The 21,208-nt window shown below is 41.8% G+C and overlaps 1 protein-coding gene across 1 annotated transcript; it reads right to left on the bottom strand.

The window, feature by feature from the left end:
* Window positions 1-2,158: 2,158 nt before the first annotated feature.
* On the bottom strand, window positions 2,159-21,006 carry TTF2 (transcription termination factor 2). The gene is made up of 23 exons (XM_032678980.1): window positions 20,934-21,006; window positions 20,729-20,840; window positions 20,454-20,540; window positions 19,264-19,330; window positions 18,009-18,950; window positions 17,028-17,154; window positions 15,733-15,924; window positions 15,347-15,504; window positions 14,276-14,357; window positions 13,857-13,970; window positions 12,916-13,066; window positions 12,127-12,232; window positions 10,930-11,120; window positions 9,900-10,053; window positions 9,024-9,115; window positions 8,219-8,301; window positions 7,616-7,755; window positions 6,769-6,939; window positions 6,114-6,172; window positions 4,842-4,995; window positions 4,440-4,522; window positions 3,369-3,443; window positions 2,159-2,535 (listed from the first exon to the last, which is right to left on the bottom strand). Exons 1-23 carry the CDS (start codon window positions 20,959-20,961, stop codon window positions 2,391-2,393), a joined length of 3,513 nt encoding a protein of 1,170 aa, XP_032534871.1. The 5' UTR covers window positions 20,962-21,006; the 3' UTR covers window positions 2,159-2,390.
* Window positions 21,007-21,208: the final 202 nt, after the last annotated feature.

The raw sequence follows: 21,208 nt of genomic DNA, 5'->3' as shown, positions 1-21,208 counted from the left end.
CACTCGGCTCCGCTGCCTCCCCCCGAGGCCCGGTCCGAGCAACCCCCACCTGATCCACGGGCACACGGAGCAATTACCTGCTTTTCTTCCGGCACCTGAAGGGGACAGGGAGCACCTTACGTGGGAGCAGCGGCAAAAGGGGGCTGTCAGCAGCGGACAGGGCTAAGGAAGGACAATGCCATGGCACCGCAACACCCCAGCTCTCCCCTGCAGCCTCGGGCCTATGCTCTGCACCCAGGCTGTGTATACACCAGCCCAGTACATAATCCTCCCCCTGGAAATATCAACCTAAACCACCGCTCAGCACCTTGAATCGCTATTCTGTCATGCCATCAGTGACCAGAGGTGAATGCTACTCTCAGCCCCTATACAAGACACCCTAACATTTCTCTGTTGCAAATACCAGCTTATATGCAAGGTAACATTAATTAGAGATGGTTTTGTTCAGTTCTGTAGGTAACAGTGCGAACCAAAGTCAAATCACTTACCCCTGCAACAAAACTCCTTTAAAAATTTGACCTTGAATACCAAAACCACATATTCTGCTGCTCTTTGCAGCAGTAAATTTGCCATTTCAGGAGATGATAGGCAGAGGTATGTGCTAGACCTTCAATTTAAGAATTTCCTCAGAACTAAGATGAATGTCACCTCATATCCTATAAATTGTATGGGTTTCCTAGGAAAGCCTGAAACCCTTTCCTGGGGAGACCTTAATAGAAATAAAAAAAAGTAATTAATGCCCATAGCAATATCCAGTACACCCAGCACATACACCGCATTGAGACTATAGTTACATTCCAAAGGCTGAATGAGGGGATAAGGTGAAAATAAAGTGTTTTAAACTATCCTTAGTAATCCCCCTTAAAGAGGGAAACCTGCTAGGGTAACAGTAGCTCCAAGGAAAGGGAGAGGAGCTCAGACCAGAGGGTAGGTGAACAAACAGATGTTCTGGTATGTTTTTCAGAAGAAAACCAGCAAAGCGAGGCAAATAAGCAGCATTCCCCTCAATGTTCCCCAAACTGAGATTATGATTAAATTGCTCAAGTCACACAGAATTCCTTGGTTCTGAGAGCCACTCAAGGTCCTACCACCACGGTTGAATTCATGGACACACACACACAAAAAGATACTCATTATTATTTTTGTGTCCCTTAGTGCCTGTATCAGTGCAAGAAATTGGAATAATTCCACAGCTTCCCTTGCACATCATGTCAAGGCAGGTAAGAGAAATGACTAACACAGACATCATACTTCATCAAGACACTGCAAATAGATCTCTCCTTCACTCAAAGGCTTACCAAATGCCATCACCTTATTCCATAGGGAATGACCATAAAGGAACCAAGACCTAGTTTCATAACAGCATTCTAACTTGTCATGCTCTACCATTTAGCATTAAACTTGTCAAATGGCCTTGTTTGGTATGGAGCTTCTGTGAACTGTGACAAATCCCAGAGAAACAGTGTAATCAATAGAGAATTAGAACGTGTAGTGCATATGGCCAGGGATGCAGAAAAGGGAGATAGAAACAGAGAAGATACAATAGTAATTAAAAAATTAGTTGCCTAAAAATGTCACTCACCTGCACACATCACTTCTCATAAGAGAGAGAATAGAGACCATTAACCAAGGACTTGCAATTTATCTGCTATTAACAAAATGTGACCATTTGCTAAGCAAGAATAGTCTATACATGAAAAGACTTGCATCAAGGAAACCTTAGTCTATTAAATACGCAGAAGAAAAAAAAAATCCCACAACTATCAGGAACTCAGGTTCTGTTTCATAGGAACATAACAGAAATCTAGCTCCCAGCTTGAATAAAAACTTGGAGCAGGATAGAAAAATGGTTCTTCAATTAGATATAAGAAGACCTCCTAAAGAACAAAAGAGAAGGTGAAATATTTCTCGAAGTCCTTCCTTAATTTTGTTACAGATTCTAAAGTTTATATAGTCTTCTTACAGCATTGTGCTCAAAGTTGTTTTTTTTTTTTGCTTCCTTCACACCTGTCCAACCTCATCACTCAACCTTCTCAACTCTCCTACCTCATGTTTGTCTCTCTTGTTCTTATTTCACTTACTCCTGGTGCATCTCCTGTGCTGAAAATGAAAGTTTTCTAACTAAAAAGTACACATAAAACCCCAAGAAATAAGCACATTTTTGTTTCAAATATTTATTTAAAAGTGTTTTAAAACAACATCTTAGATGGATACACCATCTAATTTTAGTTTTGAAACAAATTCTTGAAGTTGATAACTTCCCAGAACAGTTAAAAAATGTAGTTATTTGTTTAAAATAAATGACCACCTCAAACCAGAAATCTTTTGTTGAAGTCTGCACCATTACTTGTAAGTATAAATTACGTTCTGCTGGGTGTTGAAAAAGATAATTAGATGCCAAAGAGAACTTTAAGGTCAGCCAGAGTGAGCTTAGTGAGAGCCTCTCCTTTGCCTGACAGAACCTGCTGGGCGAGACCTTTCTTTGTCTTCTGGAGTTGCAGGATCTTTTCTTCAACTGTTCCTTCACAGACAAACCTAAAAAAAAAAAAAAAAAACCAAAACCAAAAAAACCCTACCAAAAAACCCCCAACAAAACTAAGCCACATCATCTCAAATGCTAGAAGCAAGTGTCAGCATTATTTATGGACTTTCCCAGCAAATTCCCAAAGACTCGTCTCAGAAATTAATAATTATTCTATTATGTGACTGACACAATATACCTCTGAACAGAAACCAGCTGTCCTCATATCCAAATATTATAACCTTTCAAATATAAGCCTGAAGAACTTAAAGCCTCAACTTTGGTCATCTGAAGCAGCAGTAATTCTGTGACAAAATCCTGAAATGACTGTTTCATAACTGATGGCATCTATTTACCAGAATCATTGTGCCCAAAGTAGCACTTTGGATTCCAGTGTCTTTAATGAGCTGTGCATTTACAATAACTAAGTTAGCCTTTTAGGTCTTAGTTATAGATGCTTTTTTAAAAATCCACTTTGTCACTTAATAGAAGTGTTCTTTATGATGTTATTAGTGATACTAGAAAGGTCCAGGCTTAGGTGAAAAACCTCCACTGAATTAACAGAAATGGTTAGGTGCCTAAATTATTCTCAGGAATGAACAGGACATTCCCACTAAATCACAGGCTGAAAAACAAGAAATCCCTGCTAGCTATCAGGACAGCAACATGCAGACAAGTGCCACATAAAAACATTTTCATGTGTTCTATGTCAGTGCCCAAACCTCAATCCCACTGTCAGACCTTGTGTCTAGCTCTAAGTAAAGAAGCCAAGGCCTTGTCTCACTGATTAAAGCCAGACAGCACATGGGCAGCAGCTGCCTCATTTACTGCTAAGTAAAATCCTGACCTGTGTATCACAACGTCCTTCTGCTGCCCCACTCGGTATATGCGGTCACATGCCTGGTCCTCAAGAGCAGGATTCCTGCAAGGTTAAAATAATAATAATAAAAAAAAAAATAGATGCCTCTTTTTCCTGCCTGCAGTGCATCCTGTTTTCATCCTCTGTAGAGCTAAAACTGCACCCAGGTTACCTTAGGTTTAGAGGCTTGCTGGCCAGTATTCACCCTGGCTGTATTTCCCTTGGCCTTGGGTAGAAGAATGCTACAACTCCACACAAAGCCAGCTGTATGGCTTAGACCACTGGTCCATGTAGCCCCATATTTCTGGCCAACAGTTAGTACTCAGAGAAAGCCCATAGCTGGTGATGAAAGAGAGTGAAGCAGAAAGGCAAACCCCACTGAAAGAGGCCATCACTCAAGAATATTTGGATAAGAAATGGTTCCATCTGACAAAGTTATAGGGAATACTTGTTCGTGTAACTTCAATATTGCAGAACCATCTCCTTAAGGCTGCTACTCAGCAGCCGGTTTTGCAATGAGGCACATTAGTTTGCTTTGTAAATTCCCATGAGCAACATTTAGTTTAAAAAAACTGCAATTCTGACTTTGATGAGGGACAACAAATATCAGGAGCTCAAACACACTATTTTCATAATAAAATATGTAAAACCCAAAGGTACTTTAGTTATGCCCGGTCACTGACTGCGCTCAACACAATCGATTTGTTTCAAGACAAAATTGCCTGTAGGCACTACTGCACCATTTTCACTACTGCAGGAAATTAAGGTAGGGACTGCCAAGTGCCCACTAGCCTTTTGTGATACAGAGCTGCATACTTGCCTCTTTGGGTTGCTGTTATACTCCTCTATTTTCTTACCCCTACAGAACTGTATTTCATTGGATTGACTAATTAGTATCTTGGGTGAAAGCTATAGCAAAACCACTTTCCTATAACTAACTCTAGCCCTTACATTGCCCTCCTATCCCAGTTGTATCGGACATCATAATACATATGGTGAGAAAGAAAAGCAACATGCCCAATATATACTCTCAGAGATGCAACTTTTGTTTCTTTTTACCAGTGCATGTCAAGAAGAAAGAGATGGTTTCCTCCAGTCAAGTTCAGGCCAACGCCTCCAGCCAGCAATGAGACCAACATCACCTTCAAAGGCCAAAAGAGAGTTAGGGAGCCCATTTCCAAAAAGCAAATACTTCATTTGAACACACTGAAGATTTAGACAACCTTTGAACTAGCTTTGGAGTTGATTTTAGTACAGAAGGTGGACATCAAAAGGAGCTTTGTAGCAGCTCCTTCTTCCCATTATAAGATGTACATTTGTTTTTACAGCTACCCCTTTCTCTGCTGATCTTGGCATGTAGAGGTCCAAATGACAGTAGTGCCAGCAAATGGAATCACAAAGTCAGCTATCACAGCTGCTCATAGCAACACTAGGGACTATTTCCCTGCCCTGATTGCATACCTGAGGCCCTTTAGGATTGCAATTGAACTCTTCTACCACATCCATTCTCTGTTTAGGATTGACAGAGCCGTCCACTGTTGCATACTTCAGCCCCAGTCGCTGGAGGTGCACAGCCACAACTTTCAGCATACTCGTCCACTGGGAGACAACAACACTGGAAAGGGAGCAGGGAGCTTAGGACAAGGTCTGTGTGTACTGTAACAGGTTGGTTATTGCACTGTCTCACCCAGGAGGAGACAACAATTCAGTCACTCTTCCCAGCTGCAAACTGCAACCAAGCCCCTTCCCAATTCAGAAATAGATTCACCTCTAGGTGTAGTGGTAGAACCTCCTGTGGAAGGCTAATATCCAGTAAACTTCAGGTAGATTAAGGCTGTAACTTTCACCTCTATTTTTGGATTTTACATTTCCACCTACCCATCACAATTCCAAGTCACAATGCTGAGCTTTTTCTGGAGTACACAAGAATCAATTGCAACACCAACTTGGATTGATTGGAGCCTCTCACTCACCAAGTTGTGGACTAAAGAGTTTGTGAGGCAATAATTTGTTCAATAGCTTCTTGGAAGGGAACAAAAGCAATGTTGGTGTTCCCATTCTTATGATGGGGATTAATTTTGGAAAAGACTCTGGGCAAAAGATTTCTACATATGGTGCAATTCTAGAAATGCCCAACATGATTCCCCCTTCCAACTGACCCCTAACATAACACAGGTGTCGCTGCTTCACAGCCACACACACCTGTAAGAGCATTCTACACTTTTAACAAAAACAAGCAGAAATCCCTGTATCACTGCAGTTTGGTGCACAGCAAAGACAGGGAGAACCTGCACAGTGAGAGTGCAGGACTTCAGCTGCACTACAGGCCCTCTGATCAATGCATTCCTTTTTCTCAAACAGGTTCAGGTTTAACCTCTTCTTTATTCCTCCACTTTTTTGGGGGTTGTGGCATGGGTTGCAGAGCTGAGGACAAATATTTGTCAGCACAACCAAGTTATTTCCAATTCTGTTTTTGGAGAAGAGAGTCCTTCTGGGCCTCAAAGCCTGAGATTTCTCACACGTTCCGTTATGTTTACACTGACCTACATCTTAAATTCCCTTCTTTTGTCTTAGATTTTTTTCCCTCAAAATCTGTGTTCAACTATTGCAGCACTGCCACCATTTTACCAGACCAGGAGTTTTGTATTCCATTATTTAAAACTATTTCTGCTGTTGTCAAGTAACATGCTTCTCTAAATCACTATGACTAAAGAAGAGGACAAGCTCACTAACCTTTTCTGAGGCTCTGAGTGACTCTGAATAGTTTTCAGTTCAGCCAAGAGGTAAGCTATCTGCAGGAAAAAAAAAAAAAAAGGTTAGTCTGCTTGCTCGTAATCCAGTTAATGACTGGCTACTCTTCATGAAAATAGAAAGTGATCAAAATAGCTTTTCAACTGGAACTTCTCCTGTGTTCAGACTTTGAAGAGATTTTAAGAGTCATTGCTAAGAACACTACCACCACAGAAAAATGTGTCAAGAAATCAAACCATACAAACATATCTTATAGATTCCAATCTTTCTGTGAAAAGCCAAGTTATTGCCATCTCTCCTCTTGCTGCCATCCAATTTTTTCTAGCTTTTCACAAGCACCATGGTCTCACATGCAAGCTTTTCTGAACTTCTGTGAAGCCAGTGTTCAAGATTTTCACTGACAGTTTTTCAGCAGTCAGATTTGCACAGCTTTACTAGAAGCACCCCTTAACACCTGAGAAGCTGGAGCCTTCCCAGAAGTTCAGCAGGCTATCAATCCACACATCTGATTTCATCTAAATTGACAACTTAGCCTGATCTGCAATTACCAAGGTGTGACAATTCATTAATAATTTAAAAGGCAAAGTGCTGAAATCCAAGCTTCTCAAGGAAGGTAAGAAAGCCACAACCAGAATACCTTTGAGCTCTCCCTGGTGATTTCAAAGATATCTGTTTTAAAAGCTGTGCCATTGAGGTAGACTGTTGATTGGGAATCAGGAGTCTGGAGCTCAGACAGTGTCAAAGCACCAAGTTGTTCCTCAATGGAAAGGGAAAGACCTTCACTGTTCAAGTTAACTTGGTCCAGAGCCTGTGGGAAAGAAAGCAATATAATAAGGGATCATAGTCAAGGCTCAGATCAAATTCAGTACTGATCCACAGTCTGCACAACGTCTGCTGAATACAGTGGGTTTGAAGGATGCTGTGCAATATGAAGATAAAACGATTGAGGAACACTAGTGGGTCAGACTAACAGTCCCTTTGGGCCCTTCCCTAAGAAGGGGCAGTGTAAGGAAAGCATGTGAGCTTCGCCATTTTCTATGGTCCAGTCTCCTCAGATGTCCTCTCCCACAGCATTTAACAACTGCAGGATGAAAGATGTTAGAAGATAAATTCCTGCCTGTTCCCTTAATAGCTGAATTTATTCTACAGCTGCTTTATATGACAGGGCCAAGAACTTTTGAAAGATTAATCTACTTCATGCAAGGCAACTTCAATCAAAGCATTTACAGAGCTCTCCAAAACACAAGCCCTTAAAACAGGCTACACTTGTGCACTTTTCAAGGCTAGGTTAAGACAAAGACTTCTTTCACATTAAAATTCTGTTTGGTTGGGTTTTTAAAATCTAAATAAAGTATTTCCAGAGACACAGCTGCCCACATAAGTCATGCTAAGAGATGCAAGGGTGTTACAGTCTGCTCACTTACAGAAACACTCAAAAATCTCCACAAAAGACCTCACAATACAATACAATACAATGCAATTACCACTTTCAGTAAGGAGAGATGGCAGCAGCACTGACGGAGCCTCAAGAGCATGGATAAGACATGGACAGCACTTGAGACCTGGGAGGCACTTTGTGAGCCTGCTAAAAATTCCTTTTGACTGACTCCAAATTCTTGTGCAACTGCAGAGGAAGGGAAGACAAAACATAAGGAGCTCTTGGAGTCATTTCCAAGCACTGCCCAGCCACCTCCAGGAAGAGATTCGTCAATAAGAGACAAGAATCAACAGGTAAGCAAATACCTGATTAAACATAGGAACCCATCAACCCCCACTTAAAAAAAAAAAAGGAAAAAGACAACAAGACAAGTCAGAATACCTTATAACACTGACATCTATCGTCTGAGCAGTGAGACCTGTACTTCAGAAAGAAATTTGAGACCCAAAGAGGTTAGGAGATTTTCCAAGAGCCACAACAGTGAGAATATACTTTTGGAATACTACGGTAGGCTTCTCTGTAACATCAGGGGATCATTATCTAAAGAATTTCTAAGTCCTGCCCCCACGTGGCCAGGTCTGTTCCCCCTGGTTAAGGGGCACTTAAAGAGCCACTTTGCAAATGTTTTCAGAGGAGGGTATGCTCAAACCTTTCTCAAATGGGTTACCACCAGCATATTCTCTGTCTTCATTTTTCTGCTCTTGTCTCTTTAGGTAGGATTGTAGTGTTGACCTGCAAAAACAAGACAAAGACACTGGAATGTATAGCAGGAAAAAAGCAAGAAGGCCCTGAGCTTAACAAGCAAGCTGATGATGCTTTAAAAGGAAGGTTTCATTAATCATCACAAAATGTCACAAAAAACCACCAGTTTTGTTTAACTTGAGTACGATCAAAACCAAGATCCATTTTGAAAATCACAAAAAGCAGCAACTCCGCTTATTGGAATACCTTGAGTATAAGGACACCTTTAAATGTATATTTAAAAGGAATGAAAACTACGTTGACACCACTAAAAGAGACCTTGAGAGAACACCAAGTGATGCTGGCTTGCATTACAACCATCTGTAGAGGCCAGAATAATTTCTGATTGCACAAGTATCACAGAGCAAAGATAACAATTCTCTCCTTTACAGGTACTGGCACATCGTCATTTGAGAACTACTGCTGCAATTCCAAGTCTTTGGCGCCTTGAAATCAATGAGATTAAGTGTGAGTCTAGAACACAAAGCTCATACAAGGCATGAACCTCTGGGAGAAAAGAAATTAATCAGTTTTGCCTACTACCAGTACAAGCACAGTATTTTCAAACATACTTAACAGATAAGTCAGAAAGGGAAAAAATTAACAGGAGTTTGTCCAATAACTCTTTTCATCTAAAATGAATTTCTTTTCTTGATTTTCACACCAGTAAGAAACAAAACCATAAAATACAGTATCTCTACCCACATTCATACCTGGATCTTGCAAAGAGCACATTGTACACAGACTGCTCCTCTTCTGAAAGTTTTAACTTATGCAACCGTGTGCTACGCTGGGGCAGAGATACCTGAGGCACAAATTCACAGGATCAGATGAATATAGGGCAAAAATCTTACAGAGCGTCACAAATATCAGCAGTCAAAGATCTAACACACTATTCTAAGTCTCAGAACATAGCTGTTTATTATTTAAAGCTATGTGTATTAATGCAACTATGACACAACACACATACTCACAGAACTCCAAGAAGCCTGGTTAACACTCAAGATAAAAACTTCTATTCCAACTCATCTGAGAACAAGAGGCATGAGCTACTCAATATGAACTGCTCTGTAATGACCACGGAGAGATTAATTTTTTGCATTGTAAAAGTAGCTTCTCATTTCCCCATTCAGAATCAGAAAGTACTCCAAAACTACACCTTTTAAAGGCTTACAGACAGACCAGTGACCTCAGTTTAATAGACTATTTGTAAAGAGTTATGCAGAAAGCCAATGCTCCAGCACACACCAGGTCCATTTGACAGGTAGCAGCTTTGATTCTCAGAGATCTAGTTGGGCAGCCTAGGCTAACTTTCCACATAAGTGGCCATCTACTTGCAATTACTTGGCATGTTATTGTCTGCATGCAATTTATAACAAAGGTTTAATCATTGTATTTAATATTTCTGCTTTCTGGATAAGCAACTGGAAAAGCATCCCACAGGCATTTGCTTCTCTTGCTCAAGAGACTGCAGTAGACAGGAAAACCCATCCATTAACAAATTTATGTATGTAAACAAGCAGACATGAGTGCCTGCTACAAGGACAACCGTGGAATGATGGTATAGTTGTGTAAGGTGAAGTTCTTACCAAGGGCTTGCCAGCTGAATCCAGCTGGTTCTTAGTTCTCTGCAGTAAGAGGCTTCTAGTTAAGAGGCTTAGCCTCTCTGCTCCCTTCTTTGTATTGTTGTCTACCTGGTACTTCCACACTTTGTATTCATCAAAAGGAGAACAACGTAGAAACCTATGACAGGAAGGAAGGAGACTTCATACTAAGGGAAGAGGAGTTCTTCAGTTGCTCTTGAGTGACCAGAACCAAATTCCTTGCTATCCAAAACAAACCATTTCCAAATGCTGTAACTGCATTACCAAGCAGCAGTAAAACACTTCCAGTCTAATGGTGGCAAAAACTTGTTTGCTGAAAAGTCTTATCATCACTAACAGTGTAAGCACCTCCTTCTGATGCTGTACCCATCACTTCCTCTCAGCCCATTATGTCTCCAAGCATCACCAGCAAATGAAGGACATCAAGATGCAGAGGCACTTGCCAAAAAGCATATTCATTTGTTATTTCAAAATACCAGGCTTCTTACTTGAAAATTAATTTCAATTATCCAAAATTAAATTCAAATGCAAGTTCTCTCTGCTTGTCCAACACCACTTGTAATCTTTCCCCCCTCAGCAAAGAAAAGCATCTGTTTATCGTTTGTTCAGAGAGGCCAAAGTTTTCACCCTTTCCTTCAATGCTCTTGTAGCGCAACAGCCTAAGAAGGTCCTCCCAGGCTGCTCTGGTAGCAACAAGGAGAAACTCACAAAACTTCTGTTCATTACAATTAGTTGTGTGAATATTCATCCTGGAGACACAGATCTGAGGTAATTTCCCCTCTGTCCTTCCTGGAAGGAGAAAAGCTACACAAAAGCACAAAACCAGCAGTAGACACACGGTCAACTTTGTGCCTCAGCCACCAGCTTTGCACATGCCTGAAATGTTAATATAACCAGTCTCACTACTCCACACATCTCAGAAACATCTCAAACTAAGAAACAACTTCAGCATTTCATCAGAGAAGAATTACTAGGATCGGCTCCCTGTCCATGTGGTCATGTGCAGCCAGCTCACCTCAGGAGGGAGTACATGTCCAGCAAGTTGTTCTGTATCGGCGTCCCGGTGACGGCCCACCTGGCACTGGCTCTCAGCTTGCACACAGCTATGGAGGTTTGAGTCCTTGGGTTTTTAATATTGTGAGCTTCATCCAGTATAAGTCGAGCCCAAGCTACCCTGAGCAGGGGGGAACAGGGAGATGACCCACTCTGAAAGAAAAAGCAGGGTACTTATAACCTAGAGCAGTAACCTTGCTAGGCTCTCCAAAGAGCCACGAGCAAACATATTTTTCAAGCAAGAAGCCTTTTCCTGATGCTAGTCAGCAGCAATTTGTGTTGTCAGGTAAGAAATGGTGTCCAAAACTCACCTCTTTAAAGCTTCCATGATGGTTTATAAGCTGAAGACTATAACATATTTGCCTGTTTCTAATAAAAAATTCTGATATTTTGCTGTTTTTCTTGCTTTTTACATCACTTCTTGCTTCCAAAGAGGCATTTCATATCAGTTTTTCTAGGCTGAGACCAAGGACCACATATAATTATTCTGATCTCTCAACAGTTTTACAGATGCCCCCTAGAAGTTTCAGGAAATTCAAAGCCCTGTTTTCTTTAAGAGGAGCTACATCTAGATCTGTACACAGAGGTAGGAGACAGCAATATCCACACTAGCAAGGGGATTCCTCTACGCTGTATAGTCATTTTGGTTAGCATTCAGAAAGCACTTATTTATTTTCATGGCCTAGCAAACACGCTGCTGTTTCTTCAAGGCAGCACATCAGCTGCCTCAGTCTCAGTTCAGACTGACCCAGAGCCTGAGCACAATAGATTTCTAGTAGATTAAAGTGACATCAAGCAACACAGAACATCAAATGGGAGTTTCTAGTGCTCCTTCACCTCAAAAGAAAGAGTACAAGATTCATCACTACATTCTTAAAATCACTTTTTAAAATATTTCCACTGTATTCAATGTAGCATATTCTGTAATTCTACAGAACAGATTCATTGTGAGTATTGGTCAGCATTGTCTTTCTGCACTTCACAGCACTTTCATCACTTTATTTTTACTGTGCAAACTCAACAGGGGCTTATGGAAAAGAAAAATTCAAGCTGCTGCTCACTGTAGCACATAATAGGTGCTACTTGAAGCAACAATGGCTTTGCAACACCTCAGAACAAAACCTTAAGGCATCTCCTTATCAACAGTTTGGCTTCTCACCCCCATATCATGGTCCTCAGCAGGGATTTCCCCCTCCTCCTTGCTTGTGGGGACCTCCTTGGAGAGAAGGCTGTAGGTTGTGACAACAACATCATATCCAGAAAGCCTTGACAAAGGGAAAGTAGTAATCAGGAGCAAGAACAAATGAGGAATTTCTTTTGCAAGATAGACAAAATGCATGCTGAAGGATACATTTAAGAACAACACAGTTCTACAGGAGCTGAAATGCTGAGTTCTACAAAAAACTGAGCTTCCTAGCAGTCAAACAGGAAGGACATATTGTCCCCATTTTATAATCACTGAAAGTAGACATAGCAAGCTCAAGATGACAGTAAAAACCAGTGGTACAGAATGCACACCACATGGGACGAATCCTGCTTAGAAATACTGCACCTAGAAACATTGCTCAGCATGAAGAGTGTAGAAAATTTTCTGATCTATACATAGAGCTGATTAAAAAAACCACAACAACCACAAAACACAAGCATAGGAGAAAATGCCACTAATGATCTCCGCAAGCAAGAGATGTTTTAGAGAATATACAGCCTTTTTTCCTATCAGAAGCAACAACAGCCTCCACCAGAAGCACTCAGTATGGGTTCAGGCCATAAATGTTTTGCTACATACACCTTGACAGCAGACATCAGCTTGACCTTGAAGATCCTCCACATTTCCACACTTCACATTCTTTCATCATTCTACAGCCACTGAATTTCAGCTTTGATAAACACAATCTCTTGCTACATAGTATTTTACCTTTCTTGGTCATATTTATGGTTTAGCACTTACACCTCTGCATGTTTATCTCTGTTTGCCCCATGGTACAAATAGACTCTCAGTTTGCCAAAGGCCACACGTTTGTCAATCTCTTTCTTCCAGTGATGGATCAAGGATGCAGGACATATGATTAAAGTGCCATGGGACGGGATAACAGCGGAATCTGAAAGGAAGTATTGCAGACAGGTTTCAATGTCTTCACATTAGACTAGAACAAAGACAGAAGTTTTGGAAATTCATAACAATTAAGAAGACCGGTCCACTTTTGCTGTGAGCACAGTTTGTGAACATCTCTACATTACCCTCTTGAGGACTGTTAGTTCTGGGTGGGGAAAAACATCTACTTAAACACTAATGCATCATTTCCTGTCTGCTCAGTTATGCTATATACCTGTGCACTTCTTCTGGATAAGCCTGAAAGGTTAGAACACAGGAACTAACTCTAATACCTACTGAGAACACAGTATCAAGTAAATTCTTCTTTCCTGTTCTAGAAGACTGAAATGTTACCATTTTGAACTACACAGGAAGAACACATCCACACAGTCAGTAAACTTGGCAATACAGGAAAAAGTAGTCCAGCCAGTCTCATGAGGATGCATACAGTAAGAGGTTATGGACACAGAAACAGTACTCTTTTAAAACTCTAACATCCCTAATGCCTATGGATAAGATAAAAGTAATCTTGGGGGTGAGGGGGAAAAGAAAAAAGATCAGTCACAGGGAGGTGAGTAGTGACTATTTTAAGTTCTTATGAAAATTATGCATATGTTTCCTTATGCTTAAAAAACTACGAAACTTTTTTCAAAACAGCATATTCTGGCTTTAATTGTTTCAGGAAAATAGTCACTAAAAAATAAATACCCAAACAATATAAAGTAACGAATATAAAATATTAATTATAAATTATAATATTATAAACTCATTTATATTATTCAATATAAAACCTGTACCATTTTTTGATAGCCATATGTCTAAGGTCTCCTTTCTTTTCTCTGTCTTCAGCTGTTTCTGGGCCAGAATGAGAGCAATCATCGTTAGAGTCTTCCCCAAGCCCATGTCATCCGCTGGAAAGAGACACACAGAAGTTGTGATGGGCTGCAGACCCTTAGCTCAGACCTACACTGAGGTTAACACTACAACAGAAATTGCCCCGGGGAGCCCAGAAAATAAAAAACACACGTATGAAAATATAAGGGTATGATTTTGTAATTGTTAAGAGCTGTAATTGGTAATAGGGTAGCCTATACCAAACAGCCCTTTCAGCATTCCTACAAAATAACTAGTTATTGGCCTCCAAGGAAGTCACATGCCAAACTGCTGCTGCCATAAATCTGCCCCCCAAAATCCACTTTCCTGTTCTGTTGCTTACCCAGAATTCCTCCACACGGCCTCTGATTCTCTCTCCAGAGTAGCCAGGCGAGTGCCTGTTTTTGGTGCAGCAGCAGTGGAATCTGAGAGGGCAAGACAGAGGATTTGAAGCAAACACCTTGCAAAACTCAGACACTTCTGCTTCCTGTACCAATCATCCTGTTGAACTGTCCTACTACCATCTTACTAAAAGGAGTTTACATACTTGTTCTTTTTCCACATGGACTGGGATACCCAAGGTAAGCAACTCCTGCAGACAGGAGGTCAGCAGTACCATTGATGAGTCTTCCTAATGCTTCACGGACAAACCAACCCAGTGCCTCACGGTGCTCTGAGAGAGCAGGTGGAAAATCCACCCAGGACTACCTTGCTCACAACAGGTATCACTGTCAAGGAAAGGCATTGAGAACACTTCCCCTTTTCCCACCAAGTCTAAGACCCCTATAGCCTCTTAAAACAGGAAGAGGGATTACATACTACCATCACAAAAAATTAAATGGCCTTCCCCACCACTTGAGAGGTCCCAAGATGATGTGACAAGTGACACAACATATATGCATCAACACATCATCTTGTAGAGGTATGTGCCTTCCAATACCTTGCATATAACCTCAAATACAGGTTCTGCATCACCTGACAGACAAGGAGTTTCTCTTCGGCAGATCAGAACATCTGTGGCATTGAACAAAGTCAATCACCTGCAACACTTTTTTGAAAGACTATTTCTTATAACTCAACAGGAAAAGAGAACAATAAGGTTCTCAGCCTGTTCCTCACACCTCTGTTCTGCCAGTCACGTACAAACAGAAGGTTGTGGGTTGGTTGCTTTGCCTGAGGCCCTGCTACTTCATTCAAGCACTAAGTGTTCTGAAGGCACCACAGCAAGAGGGCAGAACACCAGTACTGGCAATACAAAGCAACACCCACAGATGGAACGCAATTAGAACATGTCCTTCCAGCATGATGAAGACTGCAAAGTACGTCAAAGTGGAAAGGAGGGGATGCTCTAGGGTATCACTCAGAGGCTGTGCTTCATTCATCAGCATGACAGCCTCCATCCTTGCCAACCCACCTTCAATCCAGAGGGATCTTCAGCTACTGTCTGCTCTGTCGGACAGGATTCTAGAGATTTGTGAAGCTGATTAATAGCCTCACATGTGGCATTGCGTACAGCCCTGATTCGATCTTCTGTCATTCTTCCCCCATATAGATTCTGCATACCAAAGCTCACTGCAAAGATACAGGATTAGGCATAAGATGTCTTTACAAAGATAACTTTCCAAAGCAGATCCTTCACCTTTGAGACTGACCTCAGCAGCTACAGATGCCTGGGGGGTGATATTCAGCCCACAGTAACAAAAAAGGTTTAGTACTCTCACATATATCCAGATTGCAGAATTATTTCAGAAGTAGTACTTAAAAGTGTTCTCTTTAATGAAAAAATGTTTCTATACTTACTTCCAAAACTTTGGCCACAATATTCACTGGAACCCAAAGTAACAGCAGCAGAGGGGTGACTCTGTGAGCCTGAAGAGGCCTTTGCTGTAGGATCCTGGAGCGGGAGTGGTGTTATCAACTTTGTACCACCTGGCCTGTCACATGGGTTAGGCAAAGATTCTTCATGGCAGCTGCCACTTGTGCTATCCTGCCCTGAAGGAGAAAGGAATCACAGTCTATAAAGGTTTCACAGTGAAGCTCAGAGCCTCGTACTAGAGCCCAGAGAAGAGCCTTCATTTTGCTCAATAGTCTGCTTGCAAAATATAAAGTGGTCACAGCAGGTCACCACATCACCTGAGCCACTACAAACACTAACGTGTGTCCTCTTAGCCTGCTCCTACGTGACAGGCAATGAGCTCAGCTCCAGCCTCTATATATGGTTTTATAGCAACACAGTTAACTCTGCAACTGTGATCAGATTAGTGCAAACACAACGTCAGTTTTGCACACTGTTCCCAGAAGATTTATTAATTTTGAAGACATCTTTCTCATCAATATTTTGGACACAAAAACTACCAAAACATCCAAGAACAAATGGGCAAGAACTCATGAGCTTCTCTCTCCTTCACAGAAAGGTCTGTCTTGCTTAAAACCAGATATGGTATAAGGCACTGTGGCTGCTTTGTTGCGTTGTAGCTTGTGAGCTCCTGCTTCCTTGCTAGAGATCTTCAGTTTCCAGAGCTGTCAAACTGGATCTTTTCATCAACACAACTGATACTATGATCACAAAGTAACTCTTCTGTTGAGGGGATTGTAAAGGTAACTCCGCAAAATGCTTCTCGCTTAATGCCAGTTAGTAGAATTAGGACATCACTTTATAGGAATGGCAAACTGGAAGCTGCTTATTTTGTATGTGGTAACTGAAAAGTCCAGACACAACAACATGCATAAACAGCATGGTTCCATACTGCAACAGAGGAAGTTAACACTTCACTGACACCTGTCTCAATCATGTAGCCAAAGCTGGAAGGAAAACTAGCCCTGGAACCTAATTCTGGGAGGAAACTCCCTTGGGAAGCCACCACACTTCAGAGAAAACATTACAGTTGTTCCATTCATCTGCTCCCAAACTCATACTTTACAATTAACACTCTTCATCTTCAGTGAATCTCAACAGACAAACTTTATACAGACCACATGCCATATATAAGTTTATGCTATATTTCCTCAATATTAACAACTGTTGTAAGACAAGCTGTTTTGTACAACCTGTTTTGAAACAAGCTGTTTCTGGAGCAAAAAAATTTTGGCCCTACCTTTTTCATCAGTATCTGCTGTTGAAATGTTAAGAGCACTGAGTGCAGCTTCCAAATCCTGCACTTGCTTTAATAATCTTTCTCCCTTATCTGGCAGCAGCTGAATGTTCACTCTAGCCAATGTACTCTGCAAAATGAGAAAGAAACCAAAACCTGAATATGGTTAACAAGCTCTCTGCCAACACAGAACAATCACTCAGAAGTTTAAAAACACTAATCTTATGCCATATTAACATTTTGATACTGTTCTGCAATCTCCAAAAGCCTTCAAGTGCCATTCAATGCAATTAAGTAGTCTTTTAGCAGAAAATAAACTAACTCTTAATGTTGTTTAGAGAAGATGGAAGGACACAGGGAATCCCCATTTTTATGAAACAGGTTTTCAAGAAACTTGGACAATCTTAACATCTCTCAAAGCACCAAACGTTTAACGTACTTGCATGTTTCTTTCTGCATTAGCACAAACAATTGTTCTGACTTTATTTTGAGGCTCTGTTCTGAAGTCTAGGCAGACGGGGGGTAATAAAAACTATAGAACATAGTTATTGGCAACTATTAAAAAAACCCAAACAGACAGTTTATTTCATCTTAATGTGAGCTTTTGTAGGTAGATCACTCTTACTGCACAAGGCCAAGAGAGACTATCAGAAATAGCCAGGTTATTTAAAAAAGTTAAGTGGCTGTGCACTAATCCATTTTATGCAAATTACTTTTGGATAAAAGACAGGCACAACCTCAGGCAGGTCAAAACTGAGCATTCCCAAATATAGAAGTTGTATTACCTTAAGGGTAATTGTCTTCTATCTGCTTAATACAACTAGTCTGTGCATAGGCTGAATTCCCTCCCTTGCCCCATCTTCCTAAATCATATTTTGAGTTTCTGCTGTGAGGTGATACCATATTCTGATGCCTCTCATGAGTAAGGGAAGTCACTCTGAATCCAGAATAAAATCCCCAAATAAATAGGTACAAAAAAATGACCTTTTTCTGCTTCAGCTGGACTACAAGATGGTTATGAAGCTCTTTACGGTCTTGGGGTCTTTCCATGTGATGTGATGCTGCTGCTCCTGGCAAAGATGTCCCCAGCACACTCTTTCCTGAAGTAATCTCCACTGTTTTCTCAGGTTTACTTTTACCTGATGAGGAGTGAACAAATAGTACTTCATCACTGTCACTGTCAGAGGTTTCACCAGCAGGCTGTGGCAGCCCTGGCCTGATTTGTGCCTTGGGCAGCGCTGCCTCTGCTCCTCCTGCCAGGGCAGCACAGTGGGCTGGTGGTACTGCTGGAGAAAGAGCATCTTCTTTAGCCATCGGTTTAATTTCTCCATTTTTCTGACCAGTGCAACCTTTCTCTCTCGTTTCTTTATCCCTATAGATTTTTAAGCTTTCTTCTTCAAGTTGCTCCTCCTCTGGTGTCTTGGTACTTGTATTTTGCTTTTCAAGACTTAGTGGAAAGAGTTTTGGTCTTGCGCCTGGCTCTTTGTCCGCACATTCAGAAGACTTCTTGGATTCCCTGCCACTGCCACCATATTTCTCTTCCTCCCAAAGACTATTTTTCCCTTTCCTGGTCTCAGAAAGGCCAAGTTTAGATTCAGACACTGTAGTTTCCTGAATTTCAGGATCACTTGTACTTCCTGTGGACGGTTTCATTTTAGTTTTCAGCCCTTCCAGAGACTGTATCTCTTTGGAGGAATCAGAGGTTGATTTCTTTTCTTTATGTGACACCAGCACACTCTCCTTCTCTGCTTTTAGTCCTTTTGCTTTACTTTCCTCCCTGTTTCCTTGGTTCATTTGTTTCCAGACTGACGGTGCACAATTCTTGTCCAGTACTTTGAATGGATTTCTGTGGCTGGTGGGATTGGAGAGGGCTGCTGTGCTGGGCTGGGATTCTAAGGCTTTTGACACTTTGGTAGCTTTTGGATCCTGCAACACATACAAGTGAGTAAATGCTGACATACAACTTATTAAAGCCTGTTAACTATACGCAGAACCTGACCATCTCAAGCAAGCCTTCATCCTCTACAAAGATCATCTTTCCTATCATTTTAATAGAATCAGAACTTCACACAATTTAGGAGAAAGAGAAGTCTCATCTAGAGGACAGAAGGCTGATAAAACTTATCAGCTAGAAAATATAAAATCTCCCACTAAATAGTCTCAGAGGCGATGACTGGATAAGGAATGAAAAGTCATGTTGGAATAAGGTGATACTACACTACAAACAAAACACTCATACCTGCCATGGGACACTTCCACACCACTTCTTCCCATTCAGCTTACTCTTAAGGCATCGGTAAAACAACCTACCAAAGATTAAAACAAGATTTGAACCACAGAAACCAGTAAAGAAGCTCTAAGCATTCTTTAAAAAGTACTTCACGCAAAAAAAACATCACAGACAAGTTCTCTTAATCTGTACTTTACCTTCAGACTTTCGCATAACAAAAGACCAGAACATTGGCAGCAAAGTTTTTTACAAAAAGCACTGTTCTCTGGATAATGACTCCTTAGGGTTTGGGCTTATTTTGTTGCGGTTTTTTTTTTTTGATTTTAGTAAAAAAAACGTAACTGCTCAGACAATAGTATTATCTACGTTCAGAGCATCAGAAGAATCCTATGATTTCAAGGTGTAAGGAAACAGCTCTTCTTTTAGTTACACTGCACAGGCCACCTCATCTTAAAGCAACTATTGAAAAGAAAAACTTTGGATGTGATTTCTTTTTTTAACTGGCAGCCAACCAGGAGCGCTGCAAGAACTTTATCAGAATTAAAATTGGTGAATTTGATGCAACTATCACGAGTTCTGGATGAACCCAACCACAGAGCCACGTTCAACTCTGTTAAAAACAAACATTACCTGATGACTCAGGTTTTTATCATTGCATATAACTGCTAATAACAGTGGCAAACACGCTAAGTGAAGGCCTCAAAGCTGGATGAGTCTTTTCAATTCTAGAAGGAAAGTACAAGTCAGCTGCCATCAAACAATTCCAGATGTTCCAACCTGTACAACAAATCCTCCTTTCCACTTTGAAAGACTGGCAGTTCAAGTCTTTCACTTGTTCACAAATAATGAAGAAAGTGAACAGCCTCCCGATCTTAACAAAAAAGATCTCTATTTTTAAGAGGTAGTATCCTAAGTCTTCAAATATGGCATAAAAACGAGATGCTCTAACAACAGCCCTCATTTCCTCACAGGACACAGGTACAGCTAACGTGGATGTTGAAGCCTCATTACAGAAAAACTACTAAATCACAGGATTCAAGTTTTCTTACCTGTAACTAATAAACTAAAGGACCATTAGTCAGAAGCAGTTTAAGAAAATTATTTTAGGCACTGAACATAAGATAAAGTTAGAAGAAGGAACGTAGGTTTTACCTGTTTTAAGGCAGACATCCAGCTTTTAAAAAATTTGAGGAACTTACTCGTATTCATCTCTGCCCTGCTGCTGGACCAGGACCTGCAGCTCCACCATGCATCCCTCATGGATCAAGCAGTAAGAAGCAGGGACACTGAAAGGAGGAAAGGACAAGCGGAAGAACACAGACAAGACGGGGAACAGCCACGGCAAAACAAAAACTGTCACGTGGGACAAAACAAAGACTACGTTGAGTCAGACAGCGCTGACACAGCACTGAGCTTCTCCGAGGGCAAGCCGCCTGTGTCCCGAGCCCCTTGTCCCACCGCCCCCTGCACTTACGGCGCCGGCAGGACGTAGCTGCACTCCGCGGGGCCCCGCGTCCCGCACACGTAGAAGCTCTTCCCCTTGTTTGGGCCATCGCGGACGCCCGTCTTCAGGAAGCAGAGGGACCCTGCGGGAGGGGGAAGCGCGGAACTGGTCAGACCGGGACCGGGACCCCCTCACACACAGCACCCCCCGCACACCCGCCCGGGCCGCCCCTCACCGTGCTCCGCACACGGCACGGCCTCCATCGTCGAGCGACACCGCCGCGTCCGCGCTTCGAAACAGCCAATCCCGCCCCGCGCCTGCACACCGACCAATCAGCGCGGGGCAAGAGGGGTGGTGCGGAGCCAATCGCCGCTGCGCTGTGTTCCCTATGCCCCGCCCGCCTCCGCGCCCCCATGGGCGGGGAGAGGAGGGTGGAGCCGACGGGAAGGGGGCGCGGCCATGGGGAGGGGGCGTGGCCAACGAGGTGCGGGAAAGGCTCGGGCACCGCCC

This window comes from Chiroxiphia lanceolata, chromosome 2, assembly GCF_009829145.1.
Source record: "Chiroxiphia lanceolata isolate bChiLan1 chromosome 2, bChiLan1.pri, whole genome shotgun sequence".
Lineage (NCBI taxonomy): Eukaryota > Metazoa > Chordata > Aves > Passeriformes > Pipridae > Chiroxiphia > Chiroxiphia lanceolata.
Note: the sequence above shows the minus strand (reverse complement) of the source record. Positions and strands in the feature narration are given on the sequence as shown.

Coding starts and splice junctions, on each gene's coding strand:
- TTF2 (XM_032678980.1), bottom strand. CDS start 20,961: ATGGAGGCCGTGCCGTGTGCGGAGCACG. Junction 15,505..15,732: donor TTGTGGCCAAAGTTTTGGAA/GTAAGTATAGAA, acceptor GTATCTTTGCAG/TGAGCTTTGGTATGCAGAAT. Junction 7,756..8,218: donor TGGTAACCCATTTGAGAAAG/GTTTGAGCATAC, acceptor CTTCCTCTGCAG/TTGCACAAGAATTTGGAGTC.